The sequence below is a fragment of the Apus apus genome, chromosome 2 (genome assembly GCF_020740795.1).
Source record: "Apus apus isolate bApuApu2 chromosome 2, bApuApu2.pri.cur, whole genome shotgun sequence".
NCBI lineage: Eukaryota > Metazoa > Chordata > Aves > Apodiformes > Apodidae > Apus > Apus apus.
Window position 1 is genome coordinate 108,347,821 of NC_067283.1, and position 21,491 is coordinate 108,369,311.

Sequence of the window (21,491 nt, forward strand, 5' to 3'; positions counted from 1 at the left end):
ATTCAAACTGAATTTTCCCCTCTGCTGAAAACATTGGGACTGACTGGCACTTGTTTAGTATTCCTCGCTTTTGGGAATTGTGTGATCTCATTTGTTACAAACTAAAAGTGTGATTTTCTCTTGACCATGTGTTACAGACCACAGTCATAGACTATGTGAAGCCATCAGATCTCAAGAAAGACATGAATGAGACTTTCAAGGAGAAGTTCCCTCACATCAAGTTAACCCTCAGTAAAATAAGAAGGTACGTTGCAAAGTTTGGTAAGGCTGTAACATGATGGAGCTGTCTCACATTTCAGTGGAATTGCTGCTGTACTATGAGGGGAAGCACAGCACTGATTGATCTTCCAGGAGCAGTGACTGGCAGAGGTGCAGAGTACGTCAGATGGTCCCTTTGATTAGTGGGCTGAGTAAACAAGATAGGGGAACATACAAATATGCATCAGTCAGGTGTCAAATGTGGTATCTAATGGGATGAGGTTGAGAGCTGGGCATGCACTATACCAAAATATCTGGAAAAATAGCACATCAGAGTCTCTAAGCTAATGACACTTTTCTTAAAAAGACACTGAGGGAAAGAGAAAAGCTGACTTCTGTGCCTTGTCCAGAGAGCATGGCCAGAAACAAAACAAGTAGTCAGCTTCACAGCAAAGTTGTCCTATTTCATCCCTGTTCCCAGTGTAGCAAGCTAGATGCATTGCTTCACTGAAGTAATGATGATTTCATTTGACTGAAGTGGCCAGCAGGATACTGAGTCGTGTTGCAGTACATGGAGAGACTGTTGGTTTGGATTTGACCAACAGTAACCATCAGCAAAGCTGCCTATAGAGCACAAGCAATCAAGCTGTTGTTGCTAAATAAATTGTATGCAGCTTAAGACCTCTGATGAAATACTGTTACTAAAAATGTCAGAGCTTTTCAGTTGCTTTTATAGTTTGACATAACTGTCTATTGGGGGCATGCAGGAGGAAGGGTAAGGTCAAAATGTGCCATGAAGAGTATTCGCAAAACAGAGCAGAAAGGTACCTGCCCAGTAAATTACATTTTCCTTTTCCCCTCCATTTGGCTAAGCAGGAATCTCTGAAGAAATGACTCTTAGGGTGAAATGAGAAATGCTTTAGAACAGAGTTCACAGGAATTTTTTTTTAATTTGTCTGGTCTCTTTACTCAGCCTGAAGAGAGAAATGCGCAAGCTTGCTCAAGAAGAATGTGGTTTTGAAGAGCCCACAGTGGCAATGGCCTTTGTCTACTTTGAGAAGCTCGCTCTCAAGGGGAAGCTGAACAAGCAGAATAGAAAGCTTTGTGCTGGAGCCTGTGTTCTTTTAGCAGCCAAAATTGGCAGTGACCTCAGAAAACATGAAGTCAAGCATCTTATAGATGTACGTATCCATAGGTTTCTAGTGTTCTTCTACATGAAGTGCCACTGTGTGGTCTGTGCAAGCCTGCTTGTCAGTGTATCATGCTCACCTCTAGGTTTCCAGCTATACAGCCAGCTAAATACCTTTTTTGTTGTATATTGATGTGGAACTAGTAGTGATCAATGTCACTGCAGAGGCGTGGGAAGCTCCTTTGAAGTGATTGAAACCCCAGTGTCAGATACTGTGAGGTCTGAGAGGTATCTGACCACTATTCTATCAATACATGTCAAAAGTTAACCCTCAGGAAATTCATTTTGCTTTTAATCACGTTTTCAAGACTGTCAGTAAGGACTCTCCTTTGAGAGGTGAATACGGATACTAATTTCAGAGGGAGTCTTAATAGGTTACCAAATTTGTAGTTCTGTCATCAAGTTACGCTTTTGGGCATAAAAGCCTAAATAATTGTTCCTGTTAGAACATCTCAACACCTCACCTCAACTGTTCTTTTGTAGAGTAGGGTGTTTGGTCTTCCACCCACTCCATATGAAAGCATTAACAAATGGATTATTCCGTAATCCACTGGCAAGCACCAAGATACCACTCTGATTTAACACTTCAGAAGGTTAGGGCGGGTAGCTTAGTACGTCCCTACAACCAACTCACTCAGTTCAAGAGACATGGAAACTTGCTTAGGGGACAGAACTGAACTCATGCCCTTCTGCCGCAGTCACAGAGCTGAGTCAGTTTGTTAGAAGGCCCTCAGAATAAAGAGGAAAAAATCTACCTGGTGGAAGTTGGAAGATCTGGCCTCTCTTGCTATCCTGAAACAGTGGTCCATCCTTAAGACTTGTTGAGCTTTTCAGTATACCCAGTGGGCAGAGAAGAAGTAGCATGCCAGGAAAATGGTAAGAAGAGGACAAGGAGGAGGGGGGAGGGGAAATATTCCTGAACAGCTGGTTGCCTACTTGTAGCATCCAAATCCAGGGAAAACACCAGAGCAGATGGGAGGTTTAGTACATTACAGCAAAAAAAACCAACTATGAGCCCCATCTCATCCCCCTTTGAGGATAGTAGTTTCTGTTACTCACAGAAACGTTGTTGCAGGTGACACCTTCTGTCTCTCAGGTATTAAGATCAAATGTCTCTAATTGCAGCAGAAATAATTTCCTCAATAGGGTGTTGTAACACAGTCTAGTGCTGCAAGGACAGTTAGTGATTTCAAGCGGCGCAGGAAGTTTGTGCACAGTTACGAGGTGCGTGTCTTCCATTGCACGGGGGATTTTGGTGTTTGCATGAAGCCAGGAGTTTCCTCTTCCTGCAGCAGTGATCACCGTGATCGTTAGAAAATGTGTCTGTTGGGGAGGGAAGGAGTTAAGTTGCCAATGTGTCAGAAATAGCATGGCTGGCTGAGCTTTGTATGTTCACCTTCCCAGTAAGGAATCAGTACATCCAGTTCATCCCGCTCCCATTTGCTAAACCTTCAGCCATGCAAGTCCAGCAGGGCAGAGGTTTAATGACTGACAGCCGCACACGTGTTCTGAGTAACATCCCCTGTGACGCGCGCAGAAAGCAGGCACGGGAAAGCCAAATCCTCGTTCCCACGGACTTCCTTTAATTATTTCTTTCTTCTCCGGCTGTCACTGCAGAAACTGGAAGAGAAGTTCCGGCTGAACAGGCGAGAGCTGATCGCCTTCGAGTTCCCGGTGCTGGTGGCCTTGGAGTTTGCTCTCCACCTCCCCGAGCACGAAGTGATGCCGCACTACAGACGCCTGGTGCAGAACTCCTAGCGCCGGCTGCCCTGCGGGGAAGGGGCTCCCGACTGTTCCCGCTTGGCTCTCCTGAGCCGCCGCTACTACTGGAAACGCAAAATCAGACTCCTAACGCTTCGCTCTCTCTCTCTTCCCCCCAGAACAGTTTTTTTTTCCGGCGACTCGCAGGGAAACGCCGCCTCCACGCGAGACTCTCAGCTTTGACCGATGTCCGCGTCGTTACTTTCTCAAAGCGGGTGAAGCCTGAGCTGTTGGTAGATGGTTAGCGTGCTGAATCCGGGTGGCGACTGACCCTGCCCGTGGGGACTGCAGCTGTACAAGGAGGCCAAAACGAGAAGGGCAGCCTCCACCACCCCCCTTCTCCCTCCCTCACACAAACCAACCCCTGGAAGCCCAACGCCAGTGCGTTCTCGTAGCGCTTTTTCTACAGACCTGCTGCGACTCCCAAGAGGACTCCTCAACGTTGTGAAAAAGCTTTTTAAAAGAGGATTATCTCTTCACTGTGTCAAAAAAAGGCTGTGCCAATCTATTTTTGTATCAGCAATTGAAAGTGCACTTTTTTTCCTGTGGGGTGTTTTGTGTGCGTTACCTGTGTGCGTGTGCGTGTGGGACACCGAACTGGTCTCAGTCCAGGTGGTTGGCTTAGCTGTGTCCGAGTGTCTCAGTTACCCATGGCCAAGATCAAGGTGACCTTACCTGTTTACTTCTTGAAAAACAGAACTACTGGAAAAGTGGTAAAATGGGATCATTTTTGAACACTTGGGGTTTTTTTATTCTCTGATCTTTCCCAACGTTGTACCTTTGAAAGGATTACACTACTACTACAACTACTACAACTACTACTACTACTACTACTACTACTGCTACTACGAGAGAAGGATCAGCAACTGACCTTAAGTTTGCAGTTATGTTTGTGAAAAAGACGAAAGCATTGGTATGAGATTCCCATGTCATGTTTTTTAAGAATATCTTGTGTTAAGCCACATGCATATTTTTAACCTTCGCACTTTTCCCACTGTGGAGATGGTTAGACTTGCACTCTGTAGTGTTGTATTTCTGTGCTCTATGTTAGAGTGCGTAATAAGCACATTTATTGTGCTGTATCTTAAAACAGTGTTTTATTAAACAAAAACAAAAAAAAAACCACACACACAAAAAAAGAGTAGGGCTCAGCAGTTTAACAGGTGTCTTAAAGCTCCAACAGCAGGGGCATCAGCTGTTGTTGAAATGTTTGGTTTTTAACTAGAATTGACTGTGCAAAACCTAAAATCAGCACCCGTTGAAGTTAAAGGTCCAGTTCCTTTAGACATTTCAGTACTGGAGTTTTACAGTAAAATTCTTGCAGCTTCCCTGGTTCTTACTGGACACCCAGAAAGTTGGGAGGGTCTCATCCAAGCTCCTCAATGCTATGTACACACTAAGCTAGGTCCATGCTTACAGACATTGTTCAATTGCTGTTATCCTGTGGGATTACCTCCCTGTCCAACCTTCTCCTGTGCTGGTGCACTTAATAAGCTTTGCCCTCAACATGCCCTACATGGATCTGGTGAAGTCAAATACTTACATTTATGGTATTTTTAATTAAAAAAATGAAAATCTCCACCATGAGATTTTAGCTGAAGCCTTACCTCTCTTAAGTTTGGGAGTGCTTGCTCAGAGTATGGAAAGGGCTTGTGTGCAGAATGTAGAGAAGTGAGACATCCCAGAGGATGTAAACACACTAATGCTTACTTTCTTTCACTCTTACTTTAATCAGTTTTATTATTTCCTTCAGTTAGGCCAAGAAATTCACCAGCTTTGACTCCTTTAAGTTCTAGTATGAGAAACGCCTGCCTATGTTTGCTCTGTAGGATCTGGAAAGGTTACATATGTCGGGATAAATGGGAATTTGTTTGATGCTATTGCTCTCCCTCCATTTTAAGGGGGAGGGTGACCATGCTAGCTTACAGTTATTAATAATACCTAATTACTGATATTGCTACGTTCCAACAGGACTGGGGAGGAGGGGGTAAATAGAAAAGTGAGCACTTACGTCCCCAGTGCAACCCCCCATGTCACCGCAACCCACCCATCACTCAGATGGCTGTGGAGCAGGGGGAGGGGAGCCCTCATCCCAACACTCCTTCTCCCTCCTCCTCCTCCTCCTCTCGGCCCCCCAGCAGCCAAGGAACAGAGGAGCCAAGAGCCTGGAGCACACCCAATGCCTACAGCTGCCCTGCTGGTTTATTTAGTCCAAAAAGGCAGGGTAGTGTTGACCTCCAAGCCAGAACAGTGTACAGGTCTGCTAGGAGGGCTTCCATCCTTGGCTGCCTCCCACCAAAAGCATGTATATACGTTCAAGATTTGCTTCAGATTGCAGAGATCTGTTTCTAACAGCGACCACTCAAGGCTGAGCAGAAGCTTTACCTTTCTGTAAAGGCTTCTACCTTTTGCTTTTGAGTCTTGATTTTTCTTTTTTTTTTTTTTTTTAATGTTGCTTTAGAGTATTGCAGGGAAAAAGAGCAAATTGTGATTGCGAGATTGCGAGATGCAGGCTGAAGAATGACAGTCTTACAGTAGTCTTTAGAGACGCTATTGAATCACACTGTCACATCTTTTGTCTTCTCTGCTGCTACCCAACCCTGATCTACAGTTTACACAGATTTCTGGGATGAAATCTGATTGCTGGAGACTTTCTGCTTTTCATTGTTGTTGTTTTGGGGATGGGAAAGGGTTTTGGAATGATGTTCAGCTACAGTTTGAATGTGGAATAAACACTTAAGATGGTGATGATGTTGCACTGTTCACTTAGGAACATTTATAAAGCCATATGATGCTAGATCTCAGAGCACAAAGCTTGGTCAGTACAATTATGGTTAGGACAATGGGCAGGATTTGCCCTCCTTTTCTCCCCAACCCTGGGAAAATTCAGGCTGAAGTGGTAGAGGAAATCTGTACCAAACAAGAAAGATGTTGATTGTTTGCCTTTGTCTTGGTAATGAATGTTGATTTACAAATGATTTTAGGTTCAACTTTAAATAGTTTGGGAAAATAATCCATTCCATATCACTTGTTCTGCTTTGAAATTATATACCATACACTCTACCATGCAGAGTTTATTCCTTTTTTAAAAAAATAAATAAACATTTTAAAAAAATTGAAAAACCCAGACTCTTTTCCACCAGTTACAGTATGTTAAATTGTTCTGTTCTTTCACCTCTATGTGTCAAAAGGTTTTGGTGTCATCTTCCTCTGGGACATAAAGCTGCTTATTAATAAGCTAATGGTGGGATTGCCTGAGGGCCCTCGCCATCTCCTACAGTCATCTCCCTGCAGAGCCCTCACTTCTAGGATCTTTCCTCCAGCAAGATCTTCATCTTCTTCCCAGACCATTGTTTTGGGTTGTTGTTTTTTTTTAAGCCCTTCTTTCTGGTACCAGCTCTCCTCCTGGAGCTTCCAGGTCCTGGTTTTCCCTGTGCAAAACCATTGGTGTGTAGGACAATGCACAAGTGGGCTCCTCAGTATTGCTTGTGTCTCACAACCCCTTGTTCACTGATTAATTTTGGATAAGCCATTTTGGTTTATTCAGGTGGTTCCAAAACTTACAACTGGCCCCTGTACCAGTGGGTAGTTCTCAAGCAGCTGCCTTTGCCTGGGAGGTTGAAAGTTCCATTTTGGACATTCATACATGCACACACAAAATTATCCACCACCTATAGGTACATATAGGCACCCTGGTCTAGTGGGAGGTGTCCCTGCCCACGCAGGGAGGTTGGAACTAGATAATCTTCAAGGTCCCTTCCAACCCAAACCATTCTGTGATTCTGTGATTCTATGATTCAAGCTATTTTTTTTCCACCTATAACAGCCCCTAAATCCAGCACCCAGCTAGGTGGTCACACCAAACAACACCCATTTATTGTGTGTTTTCATTGCACATTAATAAAGTTAAGTGAAAGTTTTGGCTCCCTACCTCCACCCATCACTGTCTGAGTTCTCTAGAGACCCTCCGCTGTAGATCATATTAGTGGCAATATGAACATTGGCTGGATTTACACAGACCCCAGAACATACAATGTATAAAGAAAAATGCTTTACTAATCCATTCCCAAAACTAATCCCTAACAAGCAAGTACAAACTTCGGGATAGTCTGTAACATCTTCAAATGAAAAAACTTCAGCTGACTGCCCCAGCCTTCTAAAATACAGATCCCACAGCGTAAGTCTTCCTTGGAAGCAGTGAGGAGCAGTTTGTTAGGAGATGGTAACACCTTCCCACAATGCTGAAGGATTTTTTCAACAGGCCATCAACATTAAAAAAAAAAAAAAAAAGTAAAAGTAGTTCAGCGAGGGGAGAGAAGGAGCAATCACAGCAACAATGCCCACATCACTGACTTGAGTTAAATCTGTCTCAGGTTGCTCCTTTGGGGAGGTGGGGGAATGAGTGTGGGAGGCAGATTTGAGCTGAATTTGTTCATATGCCACTGTAAACTGTAGTGAAGAGTGGGGGAAAAAAAAAAAAAATTCATTCCTTCAAGCACACAAGCAAAAAGGCCTTTCTGAAATCCTAAGCCTTGTTCATTCCCAACAACTTCACTGTGAGCCTGTATAGCCAGAAACTCCCTGGAGCCTACCCAAAACCTTGCTAAGACCCCAACAGCAAGTACCAGGACCAACAGTGAGAGGAGCAGCAATGCTTACAGTGTGCCACTGGGAACTGAGATCCTGGAAAACGGTGTGTACAGCTTCAAAGCAAGGCAGGGAGGACCAAGAAGTTGCTGCTGACTTAAGCAACAAATGCTGCCTCCCCTTGGCAAGAACTAAATATTGGCTACTACAAGAAGCTAATTTACCCTTTCTAAACATTCCTCTAGCCTGTCATACATCCCTTCCCATAACCTTACTGAGCATCATCTTAAACCAGCTAGGACCCTTGGCTCTGCTGTTAAGACAGATGCTCCAGGACTTAAATTCCTCAAACCAAACAAAGCCTTCCAATTTGCAGTCACATTTCATTGGTGACCAATTTATAACTTTTTGAGCTCAGGTCAGTATCTCATCTAAATTAAAATGGAAATCTTTCCTCTATGGGAACTCTAGGATGAAGAGGTCCTCAGCAGCAGCTGATAATAGAGTTCTGACATTTAGTTAGACAAGATACTATAAGAAAAAAGGAGAGGCAAGAAAATAATCCTCTTCCAAGAGCTTCCAAGCACAGTAAAGTGTCGCCTTGGGTACCTCCATCGAGGAAGAAGTGCAAGCCAGGTTTCCAGACCCACTGACACAAGGCCTGAACTTCCCTCTATTCCATTCACCAGCATCCATGGGCAAGCCTTTATACTCTTCTCTCCTTTGCAACACATACAAACACAAAGGACAAGTGTTCATCTCCCCCATTGCTTCCCTCTACAAACAGCTGGATAGTTTTGAGTGTTGACTGGAGAGAGAGAGGATTAAGAAGCAGAAGGGGAGAATATAAAACCTGGTTTATTTAAAAGCCAGTATTAAATCTTCCATGTTCACAGAGACAGGTTTACCAGGAATGGATTCTGTTCATTGATTTAGAAGAGAAAATAATTGCAGTTTTGACTGAGCTTTAGACCAGCTTTTCTTAAACACTGCAGAGGCTGGAGCCTTACAGCAAGGAAAGGTTTGAAGACATCTAGATACCTCAAGCCACTTCTTTCTCCCCTTTTGCCACCCCAGTTGTTCACGTTGCCCACATGGTTGTATTGCTCTGTTTTTTTACAAAGACCAAAGCATCATGTTGCAGGACCAGAACTGTGGTCACAGCATCAGCTTTTAGTCTCTGCCATCAGAAGACAAAATTCTGGTCCATAAATTTCTGCCCATCTATGTATTAGAAACTGTTGGGAGTGCACAGGGCTCAGCTCTTTCTCCTTCTCTCAGACATAGCCAGTCACCACATACACCCAAATCAAAATAAAAAAGCAGATACAATGGCAAATCTCAACACACTGGTAGAATGCTAAAACAGAACAAACCAAAACCAAAACCAGAAAGAAAGGAAAGGAAAGGCAGGCAGGCAGGCAGGCAGGCAGGCAGGCAGGAAGGCAGGCAGGCAGGCAGGCAGGCAGGCAGGCAGGCAGGCAGGCAGGCAGAAGGAAGGAAGGAAGGAAGGAAGGAAGGAAGGAAGGAAGGAAGGAAGGAAGGAAGGAAGGAAGGAAGGAAGGAAGGAAGAAGAAGAAAAAGAAAAAGAGAGAGAAAGAGAGAAAGAAAGAAAGAGAGAAAGAGAAGGAAAGAAGGAAAGAAAGAAAGAAGGAAAGAAAGAAAGAGAAAGAAAGAAAGCAAGAAAGAAAGAAAGAAAAGAAAGAAAGAAAGAAAGAAAGAAAGAAAGAAAGAAAGAAAGAAAGAAAGAAAGAAAGAAAGAAAGAAGAAAGAAAGAAAGAAAGAAAGAAAAAGAAAGAAAGAAAGAAAGAAAGAAAAGAAAAGAAAGAAAGAAAGAAAGAAAGAAAGAAAGAAAGAAAGAAAGAAAGAAAGAAAGAAAGAAAGAAAGAAAGAAAGAAAGAAAGAAAGAAAGAAAGAAAGAAAAGAAAGAAAGAAAGAAAGAAAGAAAAGAAAAAGAAATTGCATGCTGGGCTGCTGCCCCCTTGCCAGGAGCACAGCCGATCACCTCGGGATGGGATGGGAGATAGAGCACCAGGAACAGATTCAGAAGAACTGCAGAGGTGAACAGGCTGACACGCTGCATCAGGGAGGGAAATTCCTGCTCACTAAATTATAAATGCGCAGAAAACTATGGGAGTCTGTGGTTTCCAGAGGTATTTTCTGCTGGCAATCCAAGCAGTCCGATTGATTTTTTGTTGTTGTTAAAAAAGATTTAAAAATGTAGAAACATAGTAACTGTAAAGTTTTAAAGACAGATAAATGTATTTTATTTCTAAACTGCTCTCATCCCACCAGAGCAAAAATGACTGAATTGTTCCATCCAAGCTGGACTAACAGCCTAGATTGCTGTTTTCCTCAGTCCCTCCCCACTTTCTGCTGGATATCCCTGCAACACAACAGGTGTGAACACCTCTAACCAGGGGCCTGAGCCCCAGACACCTTCCTCATGTCATCCTGTGTCTGCAGGTGAGACCACAGCCTGCAAGGCAAGACATGCAGTCTTTTTTAATTGGGAAGATATTAGCTCTGTCTTCAGTGCAGGGCAGAGCGCAGGTGGGCCTGGTTCCCACCTGTGTACATTGGCTGCCTCGTGGTTGCATGTTGGGGTAAGAGCTGGGTGTGCACCCATCCACCATCCCTTCAGCTTTCCCTTAAAAGGAAGCCCACCGGGCAGCGAGAAGGGAAGCAAGGGGCTCTCAGCGTAAGGGTGCACATGAGCATCCCTAGAGAAAAAGGGAGAATTGAGGCATGTTTAAAGTCAAGCCCACCTAAAGAAAGGAGAATTGAAGCAATGATTCATCATCATCATCATGAAGATCATCTTCATGTTCATCTTTGTCACCGTCTCCTCTAAAGAAAAGGACCTCTCCCACCGCTGTGAGAGGACTAAAAGGGTGCACAGTTGAAATGCAATCATTAGCAAACATCTTTCTGCCTTCAAGGCCCAAAGTGAGCTAGGACTCTGCTCTGACCTCCCCGTGATGCAACCCACAAACTAACTGCACTGGAGCTCCTCATGAAGCACAAGCATTTTAATAAAACCTCTAAGCATGATGAGACATTTCAGTTGGATAAAACCCAACATCTTCCAAATATCCGTGGGTTGCTATTTCAGTCTCTTCTAGTTGTGAGAAAGTTTTCTAACCCAAACCTAGACCAACTCAAGCTTATGACAATCCCAGGCATTTACAGGCAATATTTAATGCCTTCTTCTGGAGTGACATCTTCCCAGGTATCTTGAAATGTCCCCCAGTGAGCAGCAGAGTCTGGATGCCAATCACTATCTGGGGTATTTCCATGGGCAAAGATAACAACACACACAAAGCCAACACCAGAACTGCAATGTGCCCATCTCTTATGACAACCTGAGAGATTAATTAATGTTTTCGGAATCCAAGACTCCACAAGGTGTCATGTGCCTTCCAGGTGACCTGTAAATCATCTCATTACTGTACAGATTGGAGTTGAATTAAGACTCAACCTCCATAGAAGAAACAAACATTATTTTTTTTTACCAGTACCCAATCTTTCATTTCCTCTAACCTGAGCAATATCAAGCCCAGTTAAAACTCTACCAGTCAGTGGAGCATGTAGACACTGCATTCAGATGTAGTCTCTAAGGAACATTTCAAATATCACAGTTTTAATTATGGATCAATGTAGATGGATTAAGAACTATGAGATCCTGTTTCCTCTTTTATTCCTTGTTAGGTGCTTTCTGCTTGACTGTTGCTGTTTAGGAGTCTTATTTTCCTTGTTGTTTGGTTGGTATTTTTTCTTTTGGTTCACTTTTCACGATTTCAATAAACAGAAAGAAGCTGGTGCAGTGCTGGGGTTGGGACTGGCTGACTCTCCTACATGGTGCATCCGGAGCTGCAGACTCCACCCTTTGATTTATTTTAAAAGCCTGCTGTGTCATTAGTGGAAAATTGGACTCTGTTCAGGCTATGATGGTGTCCATGCACAGGAAAATGGAAAGTTTCAAATTAAAGCTGCAGAGGTCAGGAAGAAAAATATCTGGTGAATTTAATTGATTGTGGCAGCACAATTATTACAGGCAAATACTAAAGAAATGGCAGTGTGGGACCCAAAGCAGCTCCTTAGTTGGAAAGATACAGGAGGGTCACATGAAAGTCTGCTGGGCTGAGAAATTGAAATATTCCTCACCAGCAGTAAGTTCAGACACTTTGCAAACTTGATATTTTGAATGTATTTGACAGGACATCCTATCACTGTGATGTTAAATTTGCTAACCATCCAAGTTATTCTTCCTTAATTTCTTAAAGATCTGAGACATATCTGATGATGCTTGGGCCACCCCCTACCTGCTGTTGTGTTCATCACCAGGTTTGAGAAAGTGGTAGGAGTCTCGGGACATCATTCTGTAGCTTCATTAAAATAAGCAGCTGAGTAGAGGGAAAAAGTCATGGTAGTAGCCGTCATTGAATTTTTAGAATCATAGAGTCATAGAGTATGCCAAGTTGGAAGGGACCCATCAGGATGCTTGAGTCCAGCTCTGTCCCTGTGTAGGGCACCCCAAGAACCACAGCATGTGCCTGTGAGCATCATCCAAACACTTCTTGAACTCAGGCAGGCTGGGTGCTGTGACCACTTCCCTGGGGAGCTTGTTCCAGTGCACAACCACCCTCTGGGTGAAAAACCTTTATCCTGATACCCAACCTAAACCTCTCCTGATTCAGCTTCCTGCCATTTCCCCGAGTCCTGTGGTTGGTCACAGGAGTGCAGAGGTCCAGTACCTGCCCATCGATTCCACTCGTGAGGAAGCCATAGACTGCAACGAGGTCACCCCTCAGGTTCCTCTTCTCCAAGCTGAATAATCCAAGTGACCTCAACTACTCCTCATCAACCATCCCATCCAGACCCTTCACCATCCTTGTGAAGACCCAATCAGACATTGAAGAACTCCATCAAAGTACATGAAACCCCCCTGTGCCTGGAATGCTGCTATCCATGGAGCAGAAGTCAGTAAATCAGTGAACAGACTTTTCAAAGCACAACTGAGCTTTGGATTTTTAAGGGGAAAAACAGATAAATAGAAAGCTGGAGAACAAGCGGAATTGCTGCTCTTAAAACCTACTGGTTAGTAACAACACTGTCCTCATGTTTTATTTTTGCAGTTAACAGTCTAGCAAGAAAGTAAAAGAAGTATCTGTTTTTAGCATAAGTGTAACCATAGCTATTTTTACAAGACTACTATAGAATATAGGAGGAGATGAAACCATATATGACATGGAAACTTAAAGGATTGCACGCAACCCCTTCCCCCCTGTGAAACACCAAGACCTTAAAGAATGCTGCAGCTGAAATCTCATGGCATGGGTCTGTTATACTGTTTGTTTTTGAAACCATCACATGGAAAATGATGATAGAATTGCTATAGCAGGAATGTATTTTTGGAGTGGTCAAAAATATTTCAGAGTACTTTGTACCTTCCTATTTAAGGCAAGATAGCCTAATATTCAGCTCTTGAAAGTTTTTGTCATGAAGTGAGGTTAATAAAATCTCTTGAGAGACCAAACATAAAAGACACTGGCTCGCAAGAGTATGACCCCTTCTCTCCTTTCCCTAGAAAACATAAACACTTGCAAAACCTTCCAGTCTTTACCTTTGGATTAAATGGCTGAGTGGGCTGAGAGCTGGTGCAATAGAATCAGAGAATGTCTTTGGGTTGGAAGGGACCTCTAAAGGTCATCTAGTCCAAACCCTCTCCCCCCACCATAAGTAGGGACATGTTAAACTAGACCAGATTGCTCAGAGCCCCTTCAAGCCTGACCTTGAGTGTCTCCAGGAGGGGGGTCTCCACCACCTCTCTAGGCACTGCTCCAGTGATCCACCACCCTCATATTTAAGAACTTTTTCCTTATGTCCAACCTAAATCTACCCTTTTCTAGCTTAAAACCAATATGCTATTATTTTCCTCTTCCTAGAAGTCACAGTCTAAGACATTCCCATCTGTTTAAGGGAGCTGAAGCCCATACAAAGTGTAGAGTATCATGCCTGGCTGATAAGCAGATTTAATTTGCATCAGTTTAAAAGATGTGGTTTATTAACTCCCAGTGCAGAACACTAGCAATAGACCTTAGTTTTCCTCTAGTCCTAGAAAACTCTCCCAGTTTTCCCAGGAGCTGCTGAAGCCCCAGATACTGCAGCAAGGGTTACAGCATCATCTCGCCTGTTTTCCACTGCTATTTACTCCTTCAAAACTGACTTTCCACAGTTTCAAAAAGGGGTTTTGAACCACAATGGTGTCCTTGTGTCACGTTTTTCAAAACAAGAAGAGTAAAGAACTTGAGAGAGATTCTGAATGGGAAAGTTATTTTCCAGCTTTTTACACCAATTTCTTTAGCAGGAGGTCAAGGGATCCTCTGTCAAAATTCTCAGTGATGTTGCCTTGGCAGTTCCGCATTGGTCTGGTGAACTGACACTGCTTTTTCTCCAAAGATCTCTGAATCACAGAGGGTTTTGTTTTAGGTTTTTTTTTTGTTTGTTTTAACCCAAAAGAAAACAATGTAGTTGAGTTTTTTCCATCTGAGAGTCTGTCGGTAAGCAACTTACCCATACAACACAGCTATGCACAACATGACCCATTCAATTCTTTGCTCAGCAAATTTTGATATTCCACTTTGAATACATCTGAGCCACATGAAAATTCTGTTGTGTTAAGGCTCTCCTTCGAAAGTAAAGATTTAATTTCTTTGGTTATCAGCTCATCAAGTCTTGTGGCTACAAGCCATCTGTGTTAATCTCTGCACAGTCTGTTCTTATTGTTCATCAATAACAAGCCCAAGGAGCACCCGTGATGAAGGCAGTATGAACAGACAAGTACAATAAAGGAAATAAAAGCTGTTTTTGCTGAAATGTTTTAGCTTCTGTGCCTATCCGACAGCCTAATCCATTGACTGTAACTGGAGACATTAAATGAGAGAAAACAATTAACTTCACCCTGAAGGAGCATAATGTTGAAAGCAAGTTCAACGCTGTTTTTCTGAGCAGCGTGGCTGGAGCAATTTCCAGGTCTCCTGTCTTGGGAAGTGGGGCAAGCCAGAATCAGGATGGCAAAAAAAGACCTTGGACTACTGTTTTCTTCTGCCTGTTAAAATGTATGTGTATTGTCATGTGGCTATTGGGTTGTTATCCAATAACTGCTGAAGTTTGCTAAACAAGTTAAACTGGGCCATTCAGCTGCTGGCAAGCAGATCCAGGGCAATGCCTGCAGAGTCTGCATCCAGCTTTACATATAGCTTGATCTCCAGTGACACCAAAATGGGCCTGACCCTTCTGTCACTTCCAGCTTAAATGAAGAAGCATCACTGGAGGGCTGATCACACTGACCACCCCCAGTAACATGCATGGTGATCTTTTTTGCTGGCATTGGACTGCCCACAGGGTTGCAGAGTTACGGGTGGAAGGTCTCAAATACAATTTCTTTTGACCGCTCTAACTTGAATGAACTTGTTATTGCTAACTTCTGAAGCTGTGGAGGATAATCTGACATGGAGGCATAGGGACAGCCCTCCCCTGACAAGGCAAAGAACAGACTTCTTTCTAAGCATCAGCAATGAGAGGTACTTCTTGAGAGAAGTTCCCCATGCCGTGTTTGAAGCCAAAGCTCATTCCTTGGTATCCAAGAAGGTATGTGACAGTCAAAAATCCTTCTGGTTCCATCTCCACCAGTGCTAATGGACAATAGCCAGAACTGGCTTAGTCCTCCACATCTTACAAGAGGCTGCGAAATATCTGCCGTGTGGTGTTCCCAGCCCCAGTCAATGAATGTTTTTTCAGCTTGGCTGATGTTACTGGCTAATTACAGCAGCGTAGTCTTAACAGCAGCACTCACAAATCTCCAAAACATTCTGCTTAACAACAACTTCATCTGAACCATAGTCCTCATAGCAGAAACCTTTAACCCTCTGTGTAATCTGTCTGTGTTAGTTATACTTTCTGTGATTAGGCATGGCACATAGCATTCCCAGATCTCCACCTTTCCGATCCATCTTCAATGCCACTGACTCAAGGAGCATAACCCAAACAAGCAGTTTCTCAATCCAAAATCCATTTCCATCCAAACAACACCAAGCCCTTCTCCGTATCAGTTTGAAAGGAGTGTGTTCTGGAGCTTGTTTTATTCAGCTATCTTGCCTCAGGCAGGCCTTGTTTCTTACACAGTATGGCAAGGCAACTGGATGTCTGCAACACAGCACAATCAAACTTGTTGGTGCACCAGCTTTCCTCATCCACAAAGGTTACAGAAATCAGAAGATAACTGATAAACATGGATCACGCTCCTACCAGAAACATGGCTTTACTTCGCTTCCCACAGTGCACAGACCCTCAAGTACCTGAACCAGCATAAGCCACAGATAAAGTAACCACTTCTTCACCAGCCTCACAGCAGAAGTGCAAATTGCCTTCTTAAAATTATGCTTGTGAGAGTCATAAAAGTCACAGAACTGGCGAACAGGAGAAAAAAAAAGTTCAAGTATGCTCTTAAGTCCTGACACTCACAGCATCTCCTACAGTTGTGGCCTGTTGAAGGAATTTAGGGATTTCAGCCATTGCCAAGCAGGAGTATCCATAGAGGTTCACACCCGATTGTACCATATTCTCCATACACAGGCTTCTCTAACACAGGCAACAAGCTGGTAATTGAACATGCCTCTGAGCTGTAAGTTTTTTAATCTAAATGACAGAGCATAAGACAAAAAAAAACTAAGCATTCTCTCAAAGTGGTTTATTTTCCAAAACACCTTTGTACACCATCAAATCAAGACTTAAAATGCCACTGGCTACCCCCCAGCCCCATTCTGGAAGCCAGCCATTTAATGAAATGTAGAATGAGATCATGTTGTAGGCTGCATCCATCCAGACAGTAAGAAGGATGTACACACCCACCTATGGAGATCAGGAAGAGATAGCCCAGCTTTTCCAATGATATTTTTCAACAAGTCGGTTTCCTAGCAGAAATCAAGGCACACTCAATGTCCTTTCAAAGCAAGCTTAAAAAGGGTTAGAGTCTTCTCAAACCAGGCAATTAATTACAAAAATGGTTACACAACCTCCATGGGCTCCTCGAATTACTTTTGGGACTAAACAGACATGTATTTGTAATAAGCCCTAATAAAAAAACAAACCTCTATGAATAAGCAACACATTTTTCCAGAAGCAAAATCTCTTGCCATTGTATCTCCTGGTACAAGTATTTGGCCTCAATTTTTTCAGTCCCCTGCAGCTCAACCCCTTTCCCTACACCACGCTTTTTCTTCTCAAACCAAATGAGCCTGCCCCTGTGGTCCTATCGCCCTGCCCCCAAATCTGGATCAGGATTAAGATTGTCACACTGAAGCCTATTGCCTGGTTGGCAGTAGCAGATGATCTGACTGAAAGCTGTCATTCAGCTTCTGCTCACCAGGCAAGAACAAAATTTGCTATGGCGTTTTATCTTCAACCCACAAATCTCCTTAACTACAAGGTAAAGCAAGCGGAGAAAACCCTCTCTCAGTACTCAGTACACTCCGGCGCAACTAATTTTTCATACATACTTAATAAACGCAGGCCATTTCACAACTCCTATGAAGACATCACATATAACCTGAATTCTTCAGATCTTCTTGTCTGAGGACAGGAAACAGAACACAAATAGTATATAAATCATCTATCAACTTAGACATAGGTGTTAAAAAGACGATAGTAAATCAGAACTCGTATACCCATACTGAGCATTTTAATAGGTTCCCATTACTTTATAAAAACAAATACTAAATAAAGCATTTCCCATTTGCTTTTTCAAAGATCACTTGCTCAGCACGTTTTTCCAGCTTCAGTATTAAACTGGTACTGAGAAGATTGGATAGATCATCTCCAACATGAGCACAACAGCCACACACAAAAGCAACAACAAAATCATATCATGGTAAGAATCATGGTTTAGTTTAATTCATTTAAAACAACACTTTCAGCTGGAAGCCTCTGTCACAGCCGTCAGATCCAGACTGTTTTTGAAACAGCAACTTGCGTCTGATGTCTTAGAACCCACTGTAGTCAACATCCATCCGCCTTACTATTCAGTCATCATTCCATGGCACTTGGCTTCCAGTAGAGGGCCCTTTTGGTGACAACGAAGGAATAGCCACACACACAAGTCATGGCTCTGCAGCAGATAATACAAGTTCCTTGCTCCAAAACATTTAACCCAGCAAGAAAAAAATAAAAAAAGACATTTTGGAAAATCAAAGTGTAAGCAAGATAAGATCCGCCAAGGCATTACATGATTCAGAACCACCTTTGTCTGAGTGGTTTGATCAAAACCAGTAGAAGTGATAAAACCAGTCACAGAGACAGCCTGCATGGAGCCCAGGGATCTACTGTCTCAGAAACCCCCACAGCACTCTGATTTCTGACTGGTCTCATGTGCTACAGCCCAGGAAACTGAGAGCTTTCAGATGGCAAATTCCTTAAATGTCTTGCATAGTGATGAAACCCAAAGGTCTTCCACCAATGAGCTACAGACCCATTGCTTTGCATTCCAGGCATTAATTGTGTTACTAACTGCATCTTTGCAAGATACGGAGAACTCTTCCTTCCACAGAGCTTTGCATTTCACAGATTCATAGAAAGCCAGGTTGGAGAGGGGCCTCAAAGAAACACCTGTCCAACCTTCAGGTAAGAACATGATTTAGATGCAATGGCCCAGCACCTTGTCAAAATGAGTCTTAAAAGTGTCCAGTGTTGGGGAATCCACCACTTCCCTGAGGAGATTATGCCAACATCCAGCTGTTCTCATAGTGAAAAATTTTCTTCTGATGACCCATTGGGATCTTCCCAGGACTATCTTGCACTAGTTTTGATACTTGCCACTTTTTAATTTTGACTAACTGGAAAAAAAAGGTCAATTAGATGTAAATAATTAACTCTTCACATATTTCTTCTCTAAATTACTGAACATAACTGCTTGCTAGTTCTACAAGAGCCATCTTAAGCATGAACTTCTGAGGCTCCCTGCTTCAAAGATCCTTGTAAGAACCCCAAAGTGTGTTTTTCACCTTTGCAGTATCCTTTCTTCTGATGTAGGGCTGAATTAAAGAACAGGCCACTGCTTCCTCAGGAAGTCAGGAGGTTTTTTCTGATCCATCTCCTCCAGCTGCCTGCCCCACAAGCACCCAGGGTGTTCCTGTCCTCCCCTCTGCTGTAACTGCCTCCCTCTCTGGGGCTGTTTGCTCACCAGCACCAGGGACCCCAACCATCCTCTCTCTATGTCTCTTCTCCCCTGGGTACCACTGGTGGGAAGGCACCCCTTCCCAAGAGTGGCTGGGGGGAGCCAGGGTCTTCCTGTAGGTGTCCTCCCATGTCTCACCTGTAGGTCTGTATTGCACACCTGCTCTGAACTACCAGCTGAGATGTCATCCTAGGGCTGCAGCTCACTGCTTCCAGGCTGACATCCCCACCCTGGCACTCAGGCATTGACCAAGGTACCATTTGCTGTTGGAAACAGCCAGAAGCTCTGCAAAGTGCTCTCTCATTCGTTCCTTATCTCAATACTTCTTCTCTTTTTCGCGTTTTTAATATTTTTCTTTTTTGATCTCTTTCCATCTCCACAACCTCTTCCCCTACAGCCCAGCTAAGCCCCCATCAGCTTGCTGCTGGCAATGCTGGAGCAGCCCTTTGCTCACAGGCACTCCCACAGGGGCAGCTGCCACACCAGACCCTGGCTCTGCTGTCACCTCTGTCCCACTGCCTGAGAAGAAAGCCATTCATTGCCTTTAGCACCTATGAGACATCTTAAATATGCAAAAAAAACAAATTTTGTGAGGGCCCGGAGCTCCGCATCCACCTACTTCAAGTCCTTCAGCACGACTGCTGAGCATGTATGGCTGGTCCACAGGTGTGTCATCCCTCCCTAAAGGCAGATTAGTTGGTTTCAGAGGGTGCCTTTTCTTTCAAGCTATGTTTGACAGAGGATCCCAACTTCGCTGTTTAACTCCGCTTCCCTGATTATCTTCTGTGGCATCATTCAAACCTGCAGTGTTTTACCCTACATCAAGCAGAATCTTAGAAACACAAGGTACATTGAGCTAAGGCACAAAAAAGGCGAGCAGAATGAAACAGCTCATGTGTTTAACATGCAAGAAGTTAAACAAAAAGGCGGTGGACTGTACTTTGTAAAAGGAGAATACTAATTCAGCAGCTGCAGAGACTGAATTCCCCCAGACCCCCAGTCCATATACTGCCTATTGCAGCCAAACAACCTTCCCGCAGCCCACCCCAAGCTATGCCGCTCAGAAATTAAGTGCTACAGCAGCTCTGGCGCTAGATTTGGTTCACTGCCTTTCTGCTGATACCACCAGCCAAGAAAAGCACAAGGGTGTTCTGGTTTTTGGTCTACATTGCTAAGAACCACACAGACAAGATAAGAGAAACAAAAACATCCAGACTGCAGCCACCCTATAGAAAGTTTACACAAGAACAGAGGTAAACAAGAATGAGACTTTTCCCACAGCAAAGGTCCAGCTACGAGCAAAACCTCAGCTGATCACACAGGGACTCTTTCATGAGTCTCCCCAGGGTCCACCAGTTCACTTCTAAATCAGCAGAAATGTGGCACAGCAAGGGTCCTACCATATTGCCACAACTGATTGGAGGATCTAGTTGTCTGGGGAAGGCCAGCACACCCGAGCCATTGCTCCTAGGCACTGTCTTAACTGAGAGACTAGGAAGCCATAAGGGTCCATGACTGGCTGAGTTCTTGGCTCACTGGCCGTGAGTATGGGTTCCACTATCGTGCCTTGTGCTTCATGTGGTTTTCAGGACTAGTGATCAAGTTCAAGCTCATTTCTCTCGTGCTTGTACCCTCTCCCTCCATTCTTCTGAAACTTGAGTTACACCACCTTGCAAGAAAATGGCTCACTCTGAACTCAATGCCAGAGTGGGACCCAACATATGTGAACAACATGCCAGTATCTGTTTACAGATCCTTTGCAATTAATTGGGATAAGCTTAGGCACAACACAGGCCAGACTTCTTCTCCCAATTATCTTTTTTAAACACAGCATTCTTTTCTGAAAACCAACTAATCTTTACCTAAAATTCTCCAGGTTATGAAAGTGACTGTAATCTTCTGTAAATTTACCTTCTTTGTTTAAACTATTGTGTTTTCTTGGAAGCTACATGTAGCTATACTTAAAACTCAGCTGGCGGTATTTGTTAGATTGAAGCAGATATGCCTCAGCTCACTTTAGACTTCTAAAAGCCAAGTGGCTTGTCTAGATTAGTCACACTTATTTCCATCTACAGAGAGATGAGCACTTCAAGAGGGCTTTCAGTCATATTAAACACAGCAATCTGTTAAAAAAGAATAATTTTCTGTGAGGGCACCTTTCTGCTTCCATTGACTATGAAGGAAATTTGTCAATTTAAATTAAGAGACTGCAACTTCAGATACCCAATTCATGTGAGACCAGTCCCTTTCCTCATTTAATGATTTGTTATCAAGCTCCTTTTACATGTAGACCTTCCCCACAATATTATCAACTTACCATTTAATATTACTTTCACAGAGATTGCTTTCCCAAGGACTAATTATCAAGACAAATTTCTAACAGTCATTAAGCGACCAGCAATGAAATTATTTTAAGAACTCTTGAGATTAATCGCTTTACACTCTTCATGACATTTATTTGAGGTTCGTAATCTTTGTTTCCTCTTGCAGTAATTTGAGACAAACCACTGCTGGGAACAGAAC

General features: G+C 43.3%; 1 protein-coding gene across 1 annotated transcript in view; it reads left to right on the forward strand.

Moving 5' to 3' along the window:
• Nucleotides 1-4,908, forward strand: part of CABLES1 (Cdk5 and Abl enzyme substrate 1) — a 78,963-nt gene extending 74,055 nt beyond the window's left edge. Inside the window, exons 8-10 of the mRNA XM_051612846.1 lie at nt 138-244; nt 1,172-1,379; nt 3,005-4,908. Coding sequence (XP_051468806.1) covers nt 138-244; nt 1,172-1,379; nt 3,005-3,145 — 456 coding nt within the window. The 3' untranslated portion in view covers nt 3,146-4,908. The remainder of the gene's footprint in view (nt 1-137; nt 245-1,171; nt 1,380-3,004) is intronic.
• The last annotated feature ends 16,583 nt before the right edge of the window (nt 4,909-21,491 follow it).